The following is an 18,497-nucleotide window of genomic DNA, read 5'->3' as shown; positions in this document are numbered from 1 at the left end:
AAATAATAGGTCTACGTGTTCATTAAAATAGATGTATTTGAGGTGTTAAATTTTTAAAAAGATAAAATTAATTAGGGATATATAAGTTTAAGAAAAGATAATAATTGTTAGTATGTATATACATGGTAAGTTAGGTGAAATATAAGTGTATTAATAAATACCTACTAGGGAAGGAATATGTTGAGTGGTTCGGAGGAAAAAGTATACCCGAAAGGTCTCAAATTCGAGCCCCTCACTTACACTATAAAAGGAAAAAAAAACAAATACCCAATGAACATTCATTTGAAAACCCTTAATTAATTTCCACTTTGATCATGAAAAAAAAAGTGTATAGTATGTATTAGTTACTATTAAGGCGTGATTTATGTGTGTAACTGTGTATAACTAATTAAATTTAAAAGAATTATTTGAAAAAAATAAAAAATGAAAGTAAGTTGCAAAATTATTCTCATGAAAATTGATTTTGATTTTCACTATGCTTTTGCAGAAGTTTAATTGAATAAAATTTGGTAAAATGCTGCTTATTTAGTAATTATCTAGAATCACATTTGGTAGATAACACATGCTATATACATACCAATTGCCGATGCTATATATATGTGTATGTGTAGTAGATAATTCACCTTAAAGAATAGTATATTTTGTTAAACTTAAGTGAAGAATATAGTTTATTATACTTAATGTGAAGAGAGTAGGAGATGTTTGTTGGTTGTGGGAAATTTATTAATCATTTTATAAAGGTTACTTTAGGTGAACATAAGATGATAGGATGGGATTAACATCAGAATGCTTCTTCTTCTTCTTTTTTATTTTTTAATGGGAAGGTGAGTAAGGTGTTGAGATTAATAACAATCAATTTGAGAGCAAATATAATAAAGTTATAGAACAAATTGCATGTATTTTATTTGATAATTCCTTTTCATTAAGGCATTGTGGAATAATGCAATAAAGCTAACTTTGTTGTTTTAAAAAACTTTGTTTCATTTACACCAATTCAATGTATAAATAAAACGGTGTGCATAGGCATACACCAAGTTATACAATAACAGCAGTGGCGGTGGAGGAAGGGAGAGGGGTGGTGGATGCCTGGATGGTGGTGTATGGTGGTAATAGGTGGAAGAAGATAGAGAGGGAAGGTTTTTTTTTTTTAATTATTAGTTATATTTGAGATTTGTATGAATGTGTTTTTGGAAGTGTGTCATTGTAGTATGTAGCAAGGGCACCTTTTTTTTTTAACCTAGGAGACCTTGGTCTATTAGTTGATTTTGAGATTATAGAATTTAAAAGTCTTGGGTTCTAATTCCTTTATGCCCTTCCCTGCTAGAGAAATTTTTTTTTAAAAAAAAATTCACTTTTTTTGTCTAAAAATATTAAGGAGTACAGTGCCTATGAAAAAAAGTTTGAGAGGATAAATTGCAACTTGGTGTATATTGCATTTAATCCTTATGGACACAAATAAAATCTTGGCTCAAGAAACATTTAAACTCCTCCCATTTTAAAAACAATAACCATTTCTCAAGATTTACAAAATATAAAAAATTTCACTTATTTTATGTGCATCCTTAAATATTATCTAATAATATTGGCATACGGTATCCATATCCAAAAAAAAAAAAAAAGAAAGAGAAAGAACATTTTGGACAAGGATTTTTTGGCTTTATCATACTAGATCTAAGAATCACAAACATCTCCAATCAAATTCAATGACATCTTTTCTCTCAAGGGCTAGTTTTCAAAAGTATTTAGTGTGTTCCACCTAAAATGCTTAAACAGATGGCAATTGTCGTCATACAATTAAAGTAACAGTGCAATGATAAGTTCTGTTGTGGCTTTGACATTTTCACTCTTTTTTTCTATTGTCCATACTGGCCTAACTCTTGAGCCAATTTGATCACCTTAGGATCCATCTTACCACTTACAGTGGGAATGTTTGAACTTAAAAAAAAAAAAAAAAAAAAAAAAAAACTCAAAGGAGACAAGTTCATAAGTTGAGGGTGCAATTTATTCAAATTTTAAGTTTAGGAAGCAAAGGAAGAGTTAAATGCAAATTGAGGTGTAAAGGGAGATTAGTTCTTTTATTGACATGCAAAGACTACTCTTGTGCATTGGGTGCACATCCCTTAACTTTGTTAATTTTGCTTATGGTATAAATGGGATCCATTTGAGAAATTAAAGCGCAATTGTTTTAAAATTGAAGTTTAAGATGGAAAGTAAGAATTGAGTGCAAGTTAAGGGGGCAAAGCGAATATATATATATATATATTTATTTATTTATTTAGTCCAAAGAAAAGGTCGTCTTCATAATTGTTTTTGGTTAATTATAATTATGACAAAATGAATTTTCTTAGTTATCAAAGCTAGCAAAGAAAAGGTATAATTTAATGTGAATGACAAACAAAACATTAAGAACTGATTCCATTTCAATCGTTGTCTTCTTTCAATCGTTGCTATATTTTTAAGGACTGATCTTATGCTTATGTCTTGCACAACGATTTACATGATCATGAATTAAGCACAACAAATAATGTCACTGTGTTCTTATGGTCTTTGTCCTCTTTCCCATCTTTTTAGTTATTCAAAGTTGCTAATATAGTAATTTGCAATGAAACTAACAAGAAAAAGTGAAAATTTCTTTTTATTGAAATAGTACAAAAAGATTTCAATCATTTAAGTATTATTTTTCTATAAAAAGAAATAAAAGTAAGAAAAATTCTTCAATTGTGCATCCTCAAAAGCTGTTCTTACGGTGTGGAATGAAGAAAAAGTGAAATTAAGAAAGATACTACTTAGTCTAAATATTTGTATCAGATTTGTAGGCTAAAAAACACCTATAATAAACACTATTCTTGTTGTTATGTTTATTCTATAAAAACTACAATATTAAGCACTCTTATATCTAATAGTATATTTTGCGAAATCATTTGTTTTTAGATAAAAAACAAAAAAGTCCTCTGTGGTAAACCTAATATACAGAAAAACTCCCCGTAATTTCAAAATATGCAACACAACACCCTGTACTTTGAACTAAATTATAAAGGTGACGGAATCCATTAAACTTAACGGAAATGGATGAAATGACTAGAATGCCTTGATATAATTAAGCAAAATGCAGATCAAAAAAATCATTTGTTTTATTCTCTAGATAGAGAGAATTTAGGGTTAAGCGGTAGAATGGGTATATTTGTTAAAAATTAGGTATAAATATTTTTTTTTAGGTTCCAATAAGTCATTTCCGTTAAGTTTAACGGATTCCGTCATTTTTACAATTTAGTTCAAAGTACGGAGTGTCGTGTTGTATATTTTAAAACTATGGGGAGCTTTTCTGTATATTAGATTTATCACAGGAGGTTTTTTTTGTAGTTACCCTTTGTTTTTCTTCCAAAGTTGCTGCAACTTCAGCATGTAAAGAAAGTAATTTTTTCATTGTCACCTATACTGCTTTTTCCTTTTAATTACTTTTCCCCGACAACAAGCGTGAAGAAGCTTGGATGCTGTTTTCTCTTTTCACAAATTTTTCCACCTAGAGCTTCTGAAACATCAAGTATATGTGACTTATCACATCCATACATTTCTGCAAGGCTCTTCAGACCAATCAACGTATTTTTATTTTTTACGTTACCCCAAATTTTCTTGGACTCTAAAAGTATTTGGAAATCATGAAAATTTGAAAACTTGATCCTTTTATCTGCAAATAGTTCATACTTCATCTTCAATCCCTAAATTCTTTTCTGCATATTTGACTTATCAACAACATGACAGTTCTTACTGAATTGTTTCAAAGCTGATAGCTTAAATGGAAAGTTTCCATTCTTCTTGGCATCATACTCAAGAATCCATCAAGATGTCTATTAGCAATAGTTGGATTCTCACCCCCCATGCCAAGTTGATTCTCTTCACTTTTGTCCCTATCCAATTCATCTTCTACCTGACCTAATCCACTTGCGTCTTCCTTTGTCGATTGAGAATCAGAATCAAGATTTTTTCTTGAAGCATCAATAGACTCTTTATTTCCACTATGAGCTTTTATACCTTGATCAGTATCTAATGTCATTGCTCAAAGTCATTCTCTGCAGTTGATGATTCAGGGGATGGAATCGATGGCTCGGGGTTGTAGAGACAGATGAAGATGCATTAGGGATATCCATCCACTATTATATTAAGTTTGTGTTAAAAATACGAGTTTAATAAAATTTTTCATCATAAATAACACATGAATAATGCTAATATCTATGAATATTACAAAATTGGAGATAATGATTCATTTATCATCAATTCCAGATACCAAGCAATATTAGCAATGATTTTTATCCACAAATTTTGCTGATGAAATACAAAGTTAAATATAATTCTATGAAAATTTGATATTATATTGCAGATATATTGAAGAAATATCTTATAATTCTTCTTATTTTTAAAATACATATATATATTGTAATATAAATTCAACTATTATTCATGAACTATAAGACAAGAAAGTTTATTACGTATTTTGTACTTTTGGTTGGAAATAAGAGGTATTATTCAAAATATTTGACAAATGTACATAATATACGAGTTTTTCTAAATTATATGTACAGACATACATTTATATATTTATATATGCATATTACAAGCATTTACTAACTATGATGATGAGTAGATAACAAAGTTTCTGTGATTATTTAATTTTTCTTCTATCAACTATGTTTATAGCTGTCTACCTCTTTTTTTTTTTTTTCTCTCAACTTATATTTGTGAACTTTTCTTCTCTACTTTCATTAATGAATATCAACAAAATAGACTTTCTAAATATTTTTTTTAGTTCAGCATACATATATTTCTTTTGTATTGGTGTAATTGCTTTTGTTGTCATGAATCTACCATTTATTTATTGAAAAAAAAAAGATATCTCAATTGTATTACTTTGCCTCTCTATCTATTCACTGCATTAAAAATAATTCTCTCAACTATAAATAGATGTTGGTAGCTTAGCAAGTCCTAATTTTTTCAATATCCCTTTGCTTGCCCCGTCAATCTTTTCCTAATTTCTTTTACTATTGTTTTGCATCAAATGACCAATATGAATTATTTTCCCTCTAAGAATTCTTTTTCTTCCATCATAACATCACAATTAAGTACTTGTTTTTCTGTCTACACTCGATTTTTCTATCTTTTCCTTATTTCTTTTACTCTTCTCTTTTGCATGAGTAACCACCAAGAGTTGAATTCTTTCTCCTCAATTATCACAACCACTGCATTCTTCTATTTTTTTTTCTTATTTTTTGTACATTTTCCTTTTAATTAGCAATCAGCTAAAATATGGATTTGAATGATCTAGAAAGTTGGATAATGCCATTTTTTGAAGGACTTGATTGAAAATCAATATTGAAAAGATAGATAAAGTGTTGGAAAACAAGATTTTTGAGATTGAATTGGAAGTTTCTCCAACTCCATCAACTACTCATAGACTGTTGAAAGATTTGGATGTGGGTCAAATGCTTATTTTATTGTAAATTTAACTCAAGATTATGATATCCAATAGAAATTATAGAATCTTCCAAAAGTTAAAAGAAATTATAGAATCTTCCAAAAGTTAAAAGAAATTATACAATCTTCCAAAAGTTATGATGTTGCTCAAATATTTTCTTAACTTTGATCATATTTTTTTCTATTGATTTCCCTAAACTCTACATATGTAACAAAACACTTAACCTAAATAATTTCAAATGTAGGACAGTACAAGATACTTGATAGTGATTTTCCAAGTAAACCAAAGATAACTATTAATTTTTAATATTTTCAAATAAATCAAAGAGGTAATTATTAATATGTAATATTTTCAACAAATACATAGGGAAATATGTCTCATGTTTAAGGCTCAAATGAGCTTAGTCAAGTCAAATTTGGATCTAACTGAGTTAAATTCAACTTAATTTTATCAGACACTTTTTCTCAATTGGGCTCTCAACATCAAATTTGAACTCAAACTCGAACTCAAGTTTGACCAAGATGAGCTCAAGTTCAAACCTAATCAAGATAAAATAAAATAACAAATGATTATAATACTTTTAAAATGAATAAAATAAACATTTTACTTCAATAAATAATGAAAATATGGAAGATGTACATGTGATTTTACTACTAATGAAAAATTTATTAAAAAAATATATAGGATCAAGTAGGTTGAGAAATGTACGAGTTGAATATCTCTGTACTTAGACTTAACTCAACAACTTGCTAAGTCAGCTTGAACTCTATTCATGCTCTGTCAAATTGAGTTTAATCGAATCCAGTTTTGACCTAGCTTGTGAGCCAGATCAATTCACTTGTGACTCCACTCATGTCTAATAAATTAATTTTATTAATAAAAATTTAAAAATGACATTATCATGATTTCTTATACTATATAAGAATGAGTTTTGGTCAAAGAGTGTCGTTGAATTTCAACTGCAAGGGTAGGGGTATTTTGGAACTGTGAAGTTGTTTGAATTATAGTTATAGATTGGGTACTACTTAGGGTAGTATGTATTTTCCTATATTTACCAAAATGTCTTTATATCTTGTCAGATGCAGTGGTGATTTGTTAGTGTGAGATTATTTGATCGCCTTTTCAATAGTGGGTACAAGTCAAAATAGCTTTTGTGTTACTGTAATTACTTAAATGTTCTTGCAGAGACATTGATTAGCTTGTTTTAATTCAGTTATAATATCAATTATTACCCTTACTTTACTATTACAACTTGAAGACATTCAAATTCCGTTTTCATCTCAATTAAAGCTAGAACAATGTAGTTTGCTAAGTAATTTATTGCTGAGCATCAGTTTTTGCTTCACTTCTCCTTATGTATCCTTATCAATGTGTGTCCTTGTATTTCATATAACATGAATGTATAGCATATTTATGAGTAAGAGAAATGTTAATATTTAATTAATAAAAATCAGTACAAAATTTATATTGAATGCCTATAATCACAGGAACAACCAACTGGTTCAACTTCTTCTTATTCAGTGCCATCTTCATAGCACCAATGTTCAGTAGCTTATCAATTAGAATTTTACTTCTCGTTCATCAGTTGCTAAAACATGTTTCCTAACATTATTAGAAGTTGTTTCTTTGCTGCCTCTTTTTGCATTTCATTCTTTTCACTCTAATACGCAATTATTGACGTGACTAATTCAGGTGCACAATTTCTATCTATGGCTTTTAATTCCAATTTAGGTGAGCAATTTATTCTAACTTTAGCCTCATGGTTTTCCTGACTTCAAATGCAAATGTCTAATTAATTAAGTTTTGCTCCAAAGTTCATACTTACTATTTCTTTAGTTCTCACACAACTATTCTCATCTTCATTTTAAACGAAGAACAATAACTGCTGACTTACTCGAGTTGTTGAAAATTCAACATCTCACTTACAATTAGAGCACTATTATTCAAATGATTGAGAGATAAAAGCCACACTACTCAAAAGATGGAATATCAAAAATTGTTCTTCATTAATGGTCAAACAATGTACAAAAACACAAATCATACAAAATAAATTCTATGTTTTCCTACTTTTGCTTCAATCACTATTACCACAATGGTTGCCATGTATCATTTCATTTTATATAAATTTACTAGTTTAAAGAGTCATTCACAATATTTAAACAATCAATTTCTAAATTACATTCGTCATCTACACCTTAAATGATATTTTCTCCATTTCTCATTTCTTCCATGGTATAATCACATCTTTCTTTTCCCTTTTCTTTTGCTTCAGTCTTTTCTTATAAACCAAAACCACTTTCATAAAAAAAATTTTATCTAACATTTTGTTCTAATACTTTTTTGCTATACAGTGATAAAATGTTGAAACACTAATTTATGTTGAAACACTAATTTATGTTTTACATATATAATTTTTCAACAAATTCTTCAAAACTTATAGAAGGTACTATATTTCCAATGCAAAAGTTCAACCTATTTCCGTCACAAATTCTACAAACAAAAATAAATATTCATGGATTATGAATAACACAACTCCTATCTAATAATTGCAAGAAATTGATAGGACACTCATTTCAGATATCTTCATCTTCCACCTTGATAGAAATTATAAAAGGTACGATTTAAATTTTCTTTCAAAAAACTAATAAGTAAGTATGCCTCTTAAATAACACTAACAAAGAATTCATATATTCAAACCTTCCTGCAATTACTGTTCATATTCAACCATAACCTATAAAAGTAGATCCACATACCAGACAAGTCATCAGTGTTGATCAATAGTTCGACTAATACCTGCCCAAATACTAAAAATCATTATAAATATATTTTCACTAACAATGTTATGTATCTATCAACCAATGGTACTAACTTTTTGGTATAAAGATACTGCTGATGAAAGCCAACTAATGGCTAATATTGTTCCTGCATCCAAGTAAGTATCATACCATGGTAAGTATTACAAAAATTACAAATATTAAAGAGGAACTATTAACTCAAAAATGATTTTTGATACTATATTCAATAATTTTGTGACTCTCAACCTATCTACAAGATAATAGAGACAATACAAGGATAGCCACTACTATAACAAACTACTACCATTTGCAATAAAAAACTAAACGCAACGGACTACTACTTGAACTTCATGTAAATATTAATATCTTCTAGGGAATGAAACTTATGAATTCCGCTTTTACCTAATCTTCCATTCTTATCAAGTTTAATATATCGTTATTCTTAATTTTTTCATGATTCTCTTTTTCTGATTACAAATTAGTCGTCCATGCTATTATATCAAATAAAAACTACTAACTATCTTAAACCACAGGCACCAAACTCCCACACAACCTAGTAATATTTTACAATTATATGCCACTCTTAGAACTAAAAGATTCCTTATACTATATAAGAATGAGTTGTGGTCAAAGAGGAGTTTTGAATTTCAATCGCATAGATAGGGGCATTTTGGGAATGTGGAATGATGTGTCGCTTTTTAAAACTTTTGGTACAACTCATGATAGCATGTGTTTGGGTATGTTTATAGAAATGACCACATGTTTGTACATTTAAAGTTTGTATTTATGGAGACATCTATATATTTCTGGAATGGGAGATTATTTTACAATCGTTTGTGCATTGGGTACAACTCATATAATCGTATGTATTGGTGTAATTACTGAAATTGTGTTATAGTGCAATTAAAATAAGGAGACGTTGCTGATAACTAACCATTTAGGGATATTCAATTGTCTGAAACAACTAATAATTATACCAACATATGAGTTCCCATGTCTGAAATCCATGTCTTTGAAACAGCTTCCACACTAGCAATTAAACAGCCAAAAACGTGGGCATGTTGATGAATTAATAGGACTGTCAATGGGGTTGGGCCAGCCCGAGCTCAGCTCGTTCGGCCGGACAGAAAGCCGATGAGCCCGATCATTTAGTGAGCCGGTCTGAGCCTGAGCCTAAAAATTAGGCCCGAATTAAATGTGAGCCGAGCTTGGGCCTTATTAGGCTCAAACTCGATATAGGTCCGGCCCTTTAATTACCTATATATATAATATTTATATTTTGATATTATGTATAATTATATATCCAAATATATTATTACTAAATACTAAATATATACATAAATTACAAAACACAAAAATACATCTAAAAACTCTTTCATGAGCTTTCTTGAGAGCCAATATTGGTAATGCATAACTAAATCTCTAATTTTTCTTATTGGTTGAGTAAATTTTTGTATTGGTATAATATTGGTTGATTTTTTTTTGGTTTACAAACACAAAAATCATCAAGCATATTTGGATTTAAATCACAAGATTATAAAAAAAGTTTCAACTTTTAAAGATGTATTGGCTTATGATCGCATGTTTTATTACTATTTTTCATGCATTTTGAATGGATTAATATAAATATTGTTGAAAAATTTTTGGTTTATATACGTTTTAAGAACTATTATTTGTTCATGTTTAGTTTTAATATTATAGTCTTGTAAATGTTAAATTAGTTTTACAACTTAATAGTTATAGTAATTATATTAAAAAAATTAAAGAGTAATAAGTGAGCTTGGGCTAAGCCCGATTAAGGCTCACAACCCGAATATTATGTGAGTTGAGTATGAGTTTCACATTTACGAACCCGAAACTCATAGCTCAAAACCCGAAAATGATTCAAATTAAATGAGCTGAGCTTGAGCTCATCAAAGCCCGGCTCATTAGGCCCGATTGACAGGCCTATGAATTAATGTCTGAGTATCGGTTATGGTTCTTCCAATGCCTACTCCTTCACATTCTTTCGTTTTCCCTCTTTCGGCTTCAAAGATTAGGCTATTTTTGCTGCCTTTATACTTAATATTTCAGAATGGTCTTTAGCCGAAGCTATTCGTGGTGGTTCAACTTGAGGTGAGTTTTGTTCCATAGTTTTATTATTTATGTGGGTGATTCTTGGGGTTAGCATTGGATGCCGTTGGAATATTGGAGCTAAATTACGCAACCAAAGGCTCAAATTTTACAAAGAACCATAACTGATTCGAATCTTTGTTGCCAGTTTACTTGCTGTTTTTTGGGTTTCTTTTTCATTGTTCATCTTAATTAGCTTCCTCTTTGTGCTTCTGTGTAATTTGACTTGTGTGCTTATGATGTGATAGGAAAAGAACAATACTAATGGATAGTAGCTACAAAGGCTACCAAGAGAAAAAGACTGAACACCGAAGAATAGTGAATCCCTAGATTGGAGCCAATGGCATATCAAAGAGGAAAATATACAACTATATGGCTAATTAGTAATTACTTAGAATATAGGTAAAAAGAAGAAAAGTCGGACACTTATTGGTCTGACACAGGCTGGGTATAAATCTGTCAGCCTGGCACCTGACACCGAATTTTTTTTTTTAAAAAGATAGCCCGGCACCTGACCGAATTTTTTTCAAAAAACTGGTAGGCTGCCGGGCTTTTGCTTTGACTCGCTGCCTCCAAAAAGTACAAAACAAAGCCTGATTTTTGGACAAAAAAGAAAAAGGCTAGGCTGGGCATCCCTTAATGCCTTAGCATCCCGTGGCTAGCTTTAGGAATTCTTAGTGTACGTTAACAATTATACCTCTTGACTCCAACTTTCCCACTACAGAATTCCTAGTCTTGATACCAAAATCAGCACTTAGCGTTTTTCCTAAAGCTAAGGATGATTTGGACCTGTTACAATTGAGCATAAGAAATAGGCGTTAATCATAATTAATTTCCTTAAAATATATATCATTTTTCACTTTAGCTCCTAACAAATTTTTTGTCTCGCTTTATCCTACATTGGACACAATTTTTGTATTGTCCGACTTTTCTTTTTTTAACCTATATTCTAAGTAATTAGCCCAACTATATGGTATCTCAAATATGAATTACCTCCGAATTCATCTTCTTTAGCTAATTTTGTTTTGAATAAAGAGAAGGAACTATATAGGTTGTGATAGAAAATTAATCATGCATGTCTCCCTGTAGTGGTCATAAGTTCTTCTTTTTGTTCAGTTTCTATGCTTCGATTCATAGTAATGGATAGTAATAGTAGTTTAGCATAAGGTGTCTGTTGAGTGTACATGGGGTTTCTTCCTTGTAATGGGCCTATGGATGATTGTTGCTGGGGTTAGGTATTCTACTATTACTATCTCCATAGTTATTAAATCCGACCCGTCCTGACGGTTGAACCAGTCAAATCGATGAACCCGCCATGGAACCGGGCCTGTTTAGCAATTGGACCAGAGTTGCAGATGACTCACTTTGAACTGTTTGATTTGGACGGTGGAACCGGTGACTCGGCAAACCCGGCGGGTTTTGACAATTTTTCTAAAATTATTTTTTTACCCAATTTTTTAATTTGACCAGCCACACTAACATGAGCATTGTCATCTTTTGTCAATTAGATGAGAAAAATTGAAAAGGGATTTAGGAATTAGGGTTTATTTCTCTCTTTGACACTTAGATTTATCATTTATGTTTGTATATAATATCAATATGAATTCATAAACTAAAAAACACGTATGGGTATAGTTTGTGTGTATGAACTATGAAACATAAATAGGTTATGACTTGTTAACATTTAAGAATTTTTGTACTTATATTATAATTTATATGTTTATTTAATTATATTATACATATATTTTATTATGTAGTGTGACCCAACGATTCAATCAGTAACCCATCGATTGAACCACTGACTCACCAATCCAATCCTTCGCCAACCCGATCCTTATGGCAGGTTGATGCCCAAGTTGGTTTCAATAACTCTAACTATCTCTAAATAAGCAGACATACTTAATGTCCTCTAAACTACTCTATTATCTATGCATTTCCTGCTACTCATATTAAGTAGGATTGGGTTAATATGCATTATTATCAGCAACAATTTTATTAATATTACTTAATATGCGTTGTTATCCTACTCTTATTTTCATTCATTTGTTCACCTTGCAAAAAATATTGAATGCACATAACTCTTTATTAATCTAAGTTGCCTATTATTTTTTACCTATTGAATAATTCTCTTTAGTCACAGGCACCAAACACCAGCGCATCCCCCTATTAAGTTTCTTATACAAACTAAGTTAAATTACAAGTTTCACCCTTTTAATTCCTGCATCATTTAGATGTTTTTAAGTTGGTAATTTTTTTTCATGTAAAAAATTACAGCATCAAATTGCTCCTTTATGTTTTTGGAAATAATTAAACTACTTTTTATGACATTCTTCTTCTATTTGCAGTAATCGTATTTTTCTTCATTACAGTTACATTTTCAAAATGATATATTTTTCATACATTTCTACACCACATTGAATACTTCTACTGCAGTTACGGTTGCTTGATTGGAAATTGTATGAAAAAAAAGGAGCAAATTTCCCATTCCAATAGAACTCAAATCAAGTGTATACATTTTGCCATGCTTGCCCTTCTACTGAAGTTGGGCTTAGTTAACCATAAATTGGCTTGACTACTCCAAAATTACACAAGGTAGTCAGCAGGCCTACAACACGAACAATTCCTAAGCCCATAATCTCCTCTCTTTCTTCCTCTCTCAGCTAGCTCCCCTGCATTTTCCTATAGACTCTGAAACCCTAAATATTGCAGACTTTCCCAATCTTGGAAGCCCCAGAAAACCTTCCTACTTGTTTCTTGATTCACAATCATGTTCCTTAATCCAGAGGAAAAGAACAGCCGATACAACAAAACACTGAAATCCAGAGTTACCCCAATTCTTCATAGGAAAGAGCCCAACAGACAATCTTTGCATCCCTTTCTAAAGAAACCATTTTTGCCTTGTTCTTCTGTATACTTATATCTCTAGCTCAAAATTTTCTGTCTTTTCTTGCTTGCGTTTTATTGGGTTTTCTTCAATTCGAGGATCACTTTAAGAAAACTGTCAAAAGAGTAACCTTTTTGCTGCTTTTACCTGTTTCTTGAAGTTCTACAACTCGGTTTTTGTAGGTTTGTTGTTCGCATAGGTTTTGAATTTTCGGTGTAATTAGGGTGACCTCTGTAATTGTTTATTCTTGATAGTTTGTGGGATTACAAGGGTAGAACAATGGGTGATTTTGACCGTACGAAAATACGAAACATATGCATTCTTGCCCATGTGGATCATGGGAAGACCACACTGGCTGACCACCTAATTGCCTCTTATGGAGGTGGGGTGCTCCACCCTAAGCAGGCGGGTAGGCTTAGATATATGGATTATTTAGATGAGGAACAGAGGCGCGCTATAACAATGAAGAGCTCTTCTATAGCTCTTCAGTATGAGGACCATTCGATAAATCTTATAGATTCCCCGGGTCACATGGATTTTTGTAGTGAGGTATCTACTGCTGCTAGGTTGAGTGATGGGGCTTTGGTGTTAGTGGATGCTGTTGAGGGGGTTCATATTCAGACTCATGCTGTCTTGCGTCAAGCTTGGATTGAGAAGCTTACGCCGTGTTTGGTTTTGAATAAGATTGATAGGTTGATTTCTGAATTGAGATTGAGTCCTATGGAAGCGTATACTCGGCTGCAGAGGATTGTACATGAGGTTAATGGGATTGTGAGTGCATATAAGTCTGAAAAGTATTTGTCAGATGTTGATTCACTTCTTTCGGTACCTTCTGGGGATGTTGGTGATGATAACTTTGAGTTCGTAGAAGACGATGAAGAGGACACTTTTCAACCTCAGAAGGGAAATGTTGCATTTGTTTGTGCATTAGATGGGTGGGGGTTTAGCATTCTGGATTTTGCTGAGTTCTATGCTTCCAAACTTGGGGCCAGCTCCGCTGCACTGCAGAAAGCATTGTGGGGTCCTCGGTATTTCAATGCAAAGACAAAGATGATTGTTGGGAAAAAGGGTATGAGTTCTGGATCTAAGGCAAGGCCCATGTTTGTTCAGTTTGTTTTGGAGCCACTTTGGCAAGTATATCAGGCTGCTTTAGAAGAGGATGGTGATAGAGGAGTTCTTGAGAAAGTTATCAAGTCCTTCAATTTGTTGATACCTCCACGTGAACTTCAGAACAAGGATCCAAAGGCTGTTCTTCAGTCTGTGATGAGCCGTTGGCTCCCATTGTCGGACAGGATATTGGCAATGGTGGTTAAGCATATGCCTGACCCTATTACTGCTCAGTCTTTCCGGATATCTCGCTTGCTTCCTAAGAGGGAGACCTTGGACAATGCTGGCAGCTCTGAGGTGCTTGCTGAAGCAGAGGTTGTGAGGAAATCCGTGGAGGCTTGCAATTCTAGCCCTACTGCGCCTTGTGTTGCTTTTGTTTCCAAGATGTTTGCAGTGCCATTAAAAATGCTTCCTCGAGGAGAGGATCTGAGTAATTATGCAGATGACGCTAGTGGTGAATCAGAAGAATGCTTCCTTGCATTTGCGAGGGTCTTTAGTGGAGTTCTACATGCAGGACAGAGGATTTTTGTGCTTTCAGCTTTGTATGATCCATTAAAGGGGGAATCAATGCAGAAGCATGTGCAGGAAGCTGAGCTGCAGTCTATTTATCTGATGATGGGTCAGGGGTTGAGACCTGTTGCCTCTGCAAAGGCAGGGAATATCATTGCCATTAGAGGTCTTGGCCAGAATATACTGAAAAGTGCAACTCTGTCATCCACAAAGAACTGTTGGCCTTTCTCAAGCATGGTTTTTCAAGTTGCACCCACTTTGAAAGTTGCAATTGAGCCTTCTGATCCTGCTGATATGGGCGCACTGATGAAAGGTCTAAGGCTTTTGAATCGTGCAGACCCATTTGTTGAGGTGGCAGTATCTGCTAGAGGTGAACACGTGCTAGCTGCTGCAGGTGAGGTTCATCTCGAAAGATGCATTAAAGATTTGAAGGAGAGATTTGCAAAAGTAAGCTTGGAAGTCTCTCCCCCTCTTGTATCATACAAAGAGACAATTGAAGGCGAGTTAAGCAATCCATTAGATAATCTGAAGCAATTGAGTGGCAGCTCTGAAGTTATTGAGAAAACTACCCCAAATGGAAGGTGTGTAGTTCGAGTGAAGGTGATGAAACTTCCAACTATGTTAACGAAGCTGCTTGATGAGAGTTCTGAGCTTATTGGGGATATTATAGGAGGTAAATCTGGTCAAGATTGCAAAAGCTTGGAAACATCGAGAGGTAGCATTGTGGAAGATGAAAATCCAATTGAAGCACTGAAGAAACGCATTATTGATGCTGTTGAAAGTGATTATACTAATGGAGATTCAGAGGCCGACAAAGAACGATCTGAGAAATGCAGAACACGGTGGCAAAAACTCTTTAATAGGATCTGGGCTTTGGGGCCTAGACAGGTGGGTCCTAATCTTCTGTTGACTCCAGATACAAAGGGAAAGTTTGACGATTCTCCTGTTTTAATTAGGGGACACCCTTATGTCTCTGTTAGATTGGGATTCCTCGATGGCTCTGATTTGAGTGGTAAATCAGCTGATACATCAGGAGTAACAGATCAAACTTTATGGCGAGAAGCAGAGAGTCTCGAGAGCAGTGTTGTGTCTGGATTCCAATTTGCTACAGCATCTGGCCCATTGTGTGAAGAACCTATGTGGGGTTTGGCATTTGTAGTTGAGGTTTATATATCTCCACTGGCTGCGCAACCAATTGAGGCAGATGCTTCTGCTCCACAGTCAGAGCAGTATGGCATCTTTGCTGGACAGGTTATGACAGCTGTTAAGGATGCTTGCAGGGCGGCTTTACTTCAAAGAAAACCTAGGCTTGTGGAAGCAATGTATTTTTGTGAGTTAAACACACCAACCGAGCATTTGGGTTCCATGTATGCAGTGCTTTCTAGGAGGCGCGCCCGAGTTGTCAAGGAAGAAATGCAGGAAGGGTCACCTCTATTTACTGTACATGCATATGTTCCTGTTGCTGAAAGTTTTGGATTTGCCGATGAGCTGAGGAGATGGACTTCTGGTGCTGCAAGTGCTCTACTTGTCCTTAGTCACTGGGAAACACTTCCAGAGGATCCTTTCTTTGTACCCAAGACAGAAGAAGAGAGAGAAGAGTTTGGAGATGGTTCGAGCATGCCACACAATACAGCAAGGAAACTCATTGATGCTGTGAGACGCAGGAAGGGTCTTCCTGTGGAAGAAAAAGTGGTTCAGCATGCAACAAAGCAGAGAACATTGGCTCGTAAGGTATAGCAGCCTCTTATGGTGCAATCTTAGTTGACCTTTGCAACTCTTGTAATACAATACATCGCCTCATACACATTGTGGTCAAAAGAATGTAAGGTTGTTGCGAGAATAGTAAATTTTTTTCCCCCAGAAGAAGGCTGTAAGGTATAGCTTATTGATGATATCTGTAAGGTGTATCTTGTGGAGGAAAATTGAGAAGATATGAGAAATATTAATTGTTTTCTATTAAAGGTACGAGTATAATATAGATTCCAAATATTGTTTTCCTTCTTGTTGTGTGATTGAAATTTTACTATTAAATGTTCTTGTATGCATGACTTCTGTGACTTCTGAGTTCAGAAGCAGATGTGGTAACCGATGCTTCTATCATGGTTGAGTTCAAATTAATGTGTTTTAGAGAGACCATTGCCTCTAAAGAGTCGAGTTCAATTAATGTGTTCTAGAGAGACTACTACCACTAAAGGGGGAATGCAGTACATAAACATAAATACCAGGAAAAGTTCAATAATACTTCTCAACCAAGTAGAAAAGCATTTCCAGCAAGGAATGGAGGAATTTGATTCATATCCCTGAAGTAAATATAATGAAAAACTTGTCTTGTTTCCCCTCTATTAAAACTGCAATTTGGTTTTATCATCATCAATGGCTTGTTAATGATAAGACTTCGCATTGAGCTTGCTGCAGCTTATGTGTCATGGTCCTATGAAAACATAATAACAAATCCAGTTAATACCTTAATGAGCTTCTCTCTTCTGATATGGCTGGAATGTTAATAAACTCAAGAATCTGGTGCATGATAAATTCCTGCAGCAGGTTACTTACACTCACCTTTCTCATTTCTGCTTTTGCTGAGACACTAATCTGGAGTCTTACTGCTGACAGTGATTGCGTACAGCTATTGCATTGTATACGTGCTTTGAACTAGAAGGTGAAATTGTGGCTTTTTTTTTTTTTTTTAAAAAAAAAAAAACCTCCTTTCTTCCAGATAATGATGTGCTCAAGTGCTAATGGTTATATTGTTTTCAAAAGGTTCTTATATCGAATTCTTCAGACATAATTATAATGCTGTAATTAGTTCGTGTATAAGAAACTGCAGTCCTAAGGATGTTTACCAAAAACATCATCATATAATCCTTTCTGGTATTTCATTTGTCCATCTCGGAAAGTTAGCTGTCATGTTACTGCTGAAGATCAAAATTGTTTTGCACTGCCTTTAGGGATAATTTCAGAAACCTCTCCTGAGGCTTATGACAGTTTCACTGCCCTCCCCTGATATTTTCAAAATATCATTAACCTCCCTTAAAACTAATATTCTTGTAACAAATTAGCCCAATGCAATAAAATCAACAATAAAAAATGATTTCAAGAGCAAGAAGAATATTTTATACCAAAAATATCCCTTAACTTATTACTAGTTGGTTGACTTAGAATCAAAAGGAAGTATTAGTTAAAAGTAGATAATAAAGACTAAACTCTAGCATGAGTGTAATAGAATTTAAAAACAATAAGTATTTTTCATAGTACTACATAAAATAGCAAAATCAAAGTATTGGAAAGGAAAACTTGTTATTTGGAATCAAGATTTACACGAAAAATTCCAAAACTATTAGTATCAGAATTTGAAAGATTTTGAAAAGAAATTGAACAAGACAAAGTATGGCATTCTCATGAGAAAAACATCACAATAGATGGCTACTATTAAAAAATATAGAATATGCTAAAATATGTTATGTTTTTTTGAATTATTTCTTTAATTAAAAAAAACCAACTCTCAAGCAACATTTGGATTAATAAAAGGGCATGATTTTATTGGAAAAGCAATTAAATCAAAGTAGAAAATTTTTTTCCTAACCATCTTGTTTGGATTACGTATACAAAGAAAAGAAAAGAA

General features: G+C 33.0%; 1 protein-coding gene across 1 annotated transcript; it reads left to right on the top strand.

Moving 5' to 3' along the window:
* Positions 1-12,954: 12,954 nt before the first annotated feature.
* On the top strand, positions 12,955-16,836 carry LOC140010196 (uncharacterized). The gene has a single exon (XM_072056709.1). The coding sequence runs from the start codon at positions 13,538-13,540 to the stop codon at positions 16,610-16,612; it is 3,075 nt and encodes a 1,024-aa protein (XP_071912810.1). The 5' UTR covers positions 12,955-13,537; the 3' UTR covers positions 16,613-16,836.
* The last annotated feature ends 1,661 nt before the right edge of the window (positions 16,837-18,497 follow it).

The sequence above is a fragment of the Coffea arabica genome, chromosome 1e (assembly GCF_036785885.1).
Source record: "Coffea arabica cultivar ET-39 chromosome 1e, Coffea Arabica ET-39 HiFi, whole genome shotgun sequence".
Taxonomy (NCBI): Eukaryota; Viridiplantae; Streptophyta; class Magnoliopsida; order Gentianales; family Rubiaceae; genus Coffea; species Coffea arabica.
Note: the sequence above shows the minus strand (reverse complement) of the source record. Positions and strands in the feature narration are given on the sequence as shown.

Excerpts from the sequence above, each read along its gene's own strand:
- LOC140010196 (XM_072056709.1), top strand. The coding sequence starts at position 13,538 with ATGGGTGATTTTGACCGTACGAAAATACGAAACATATGCATTCTTGCC.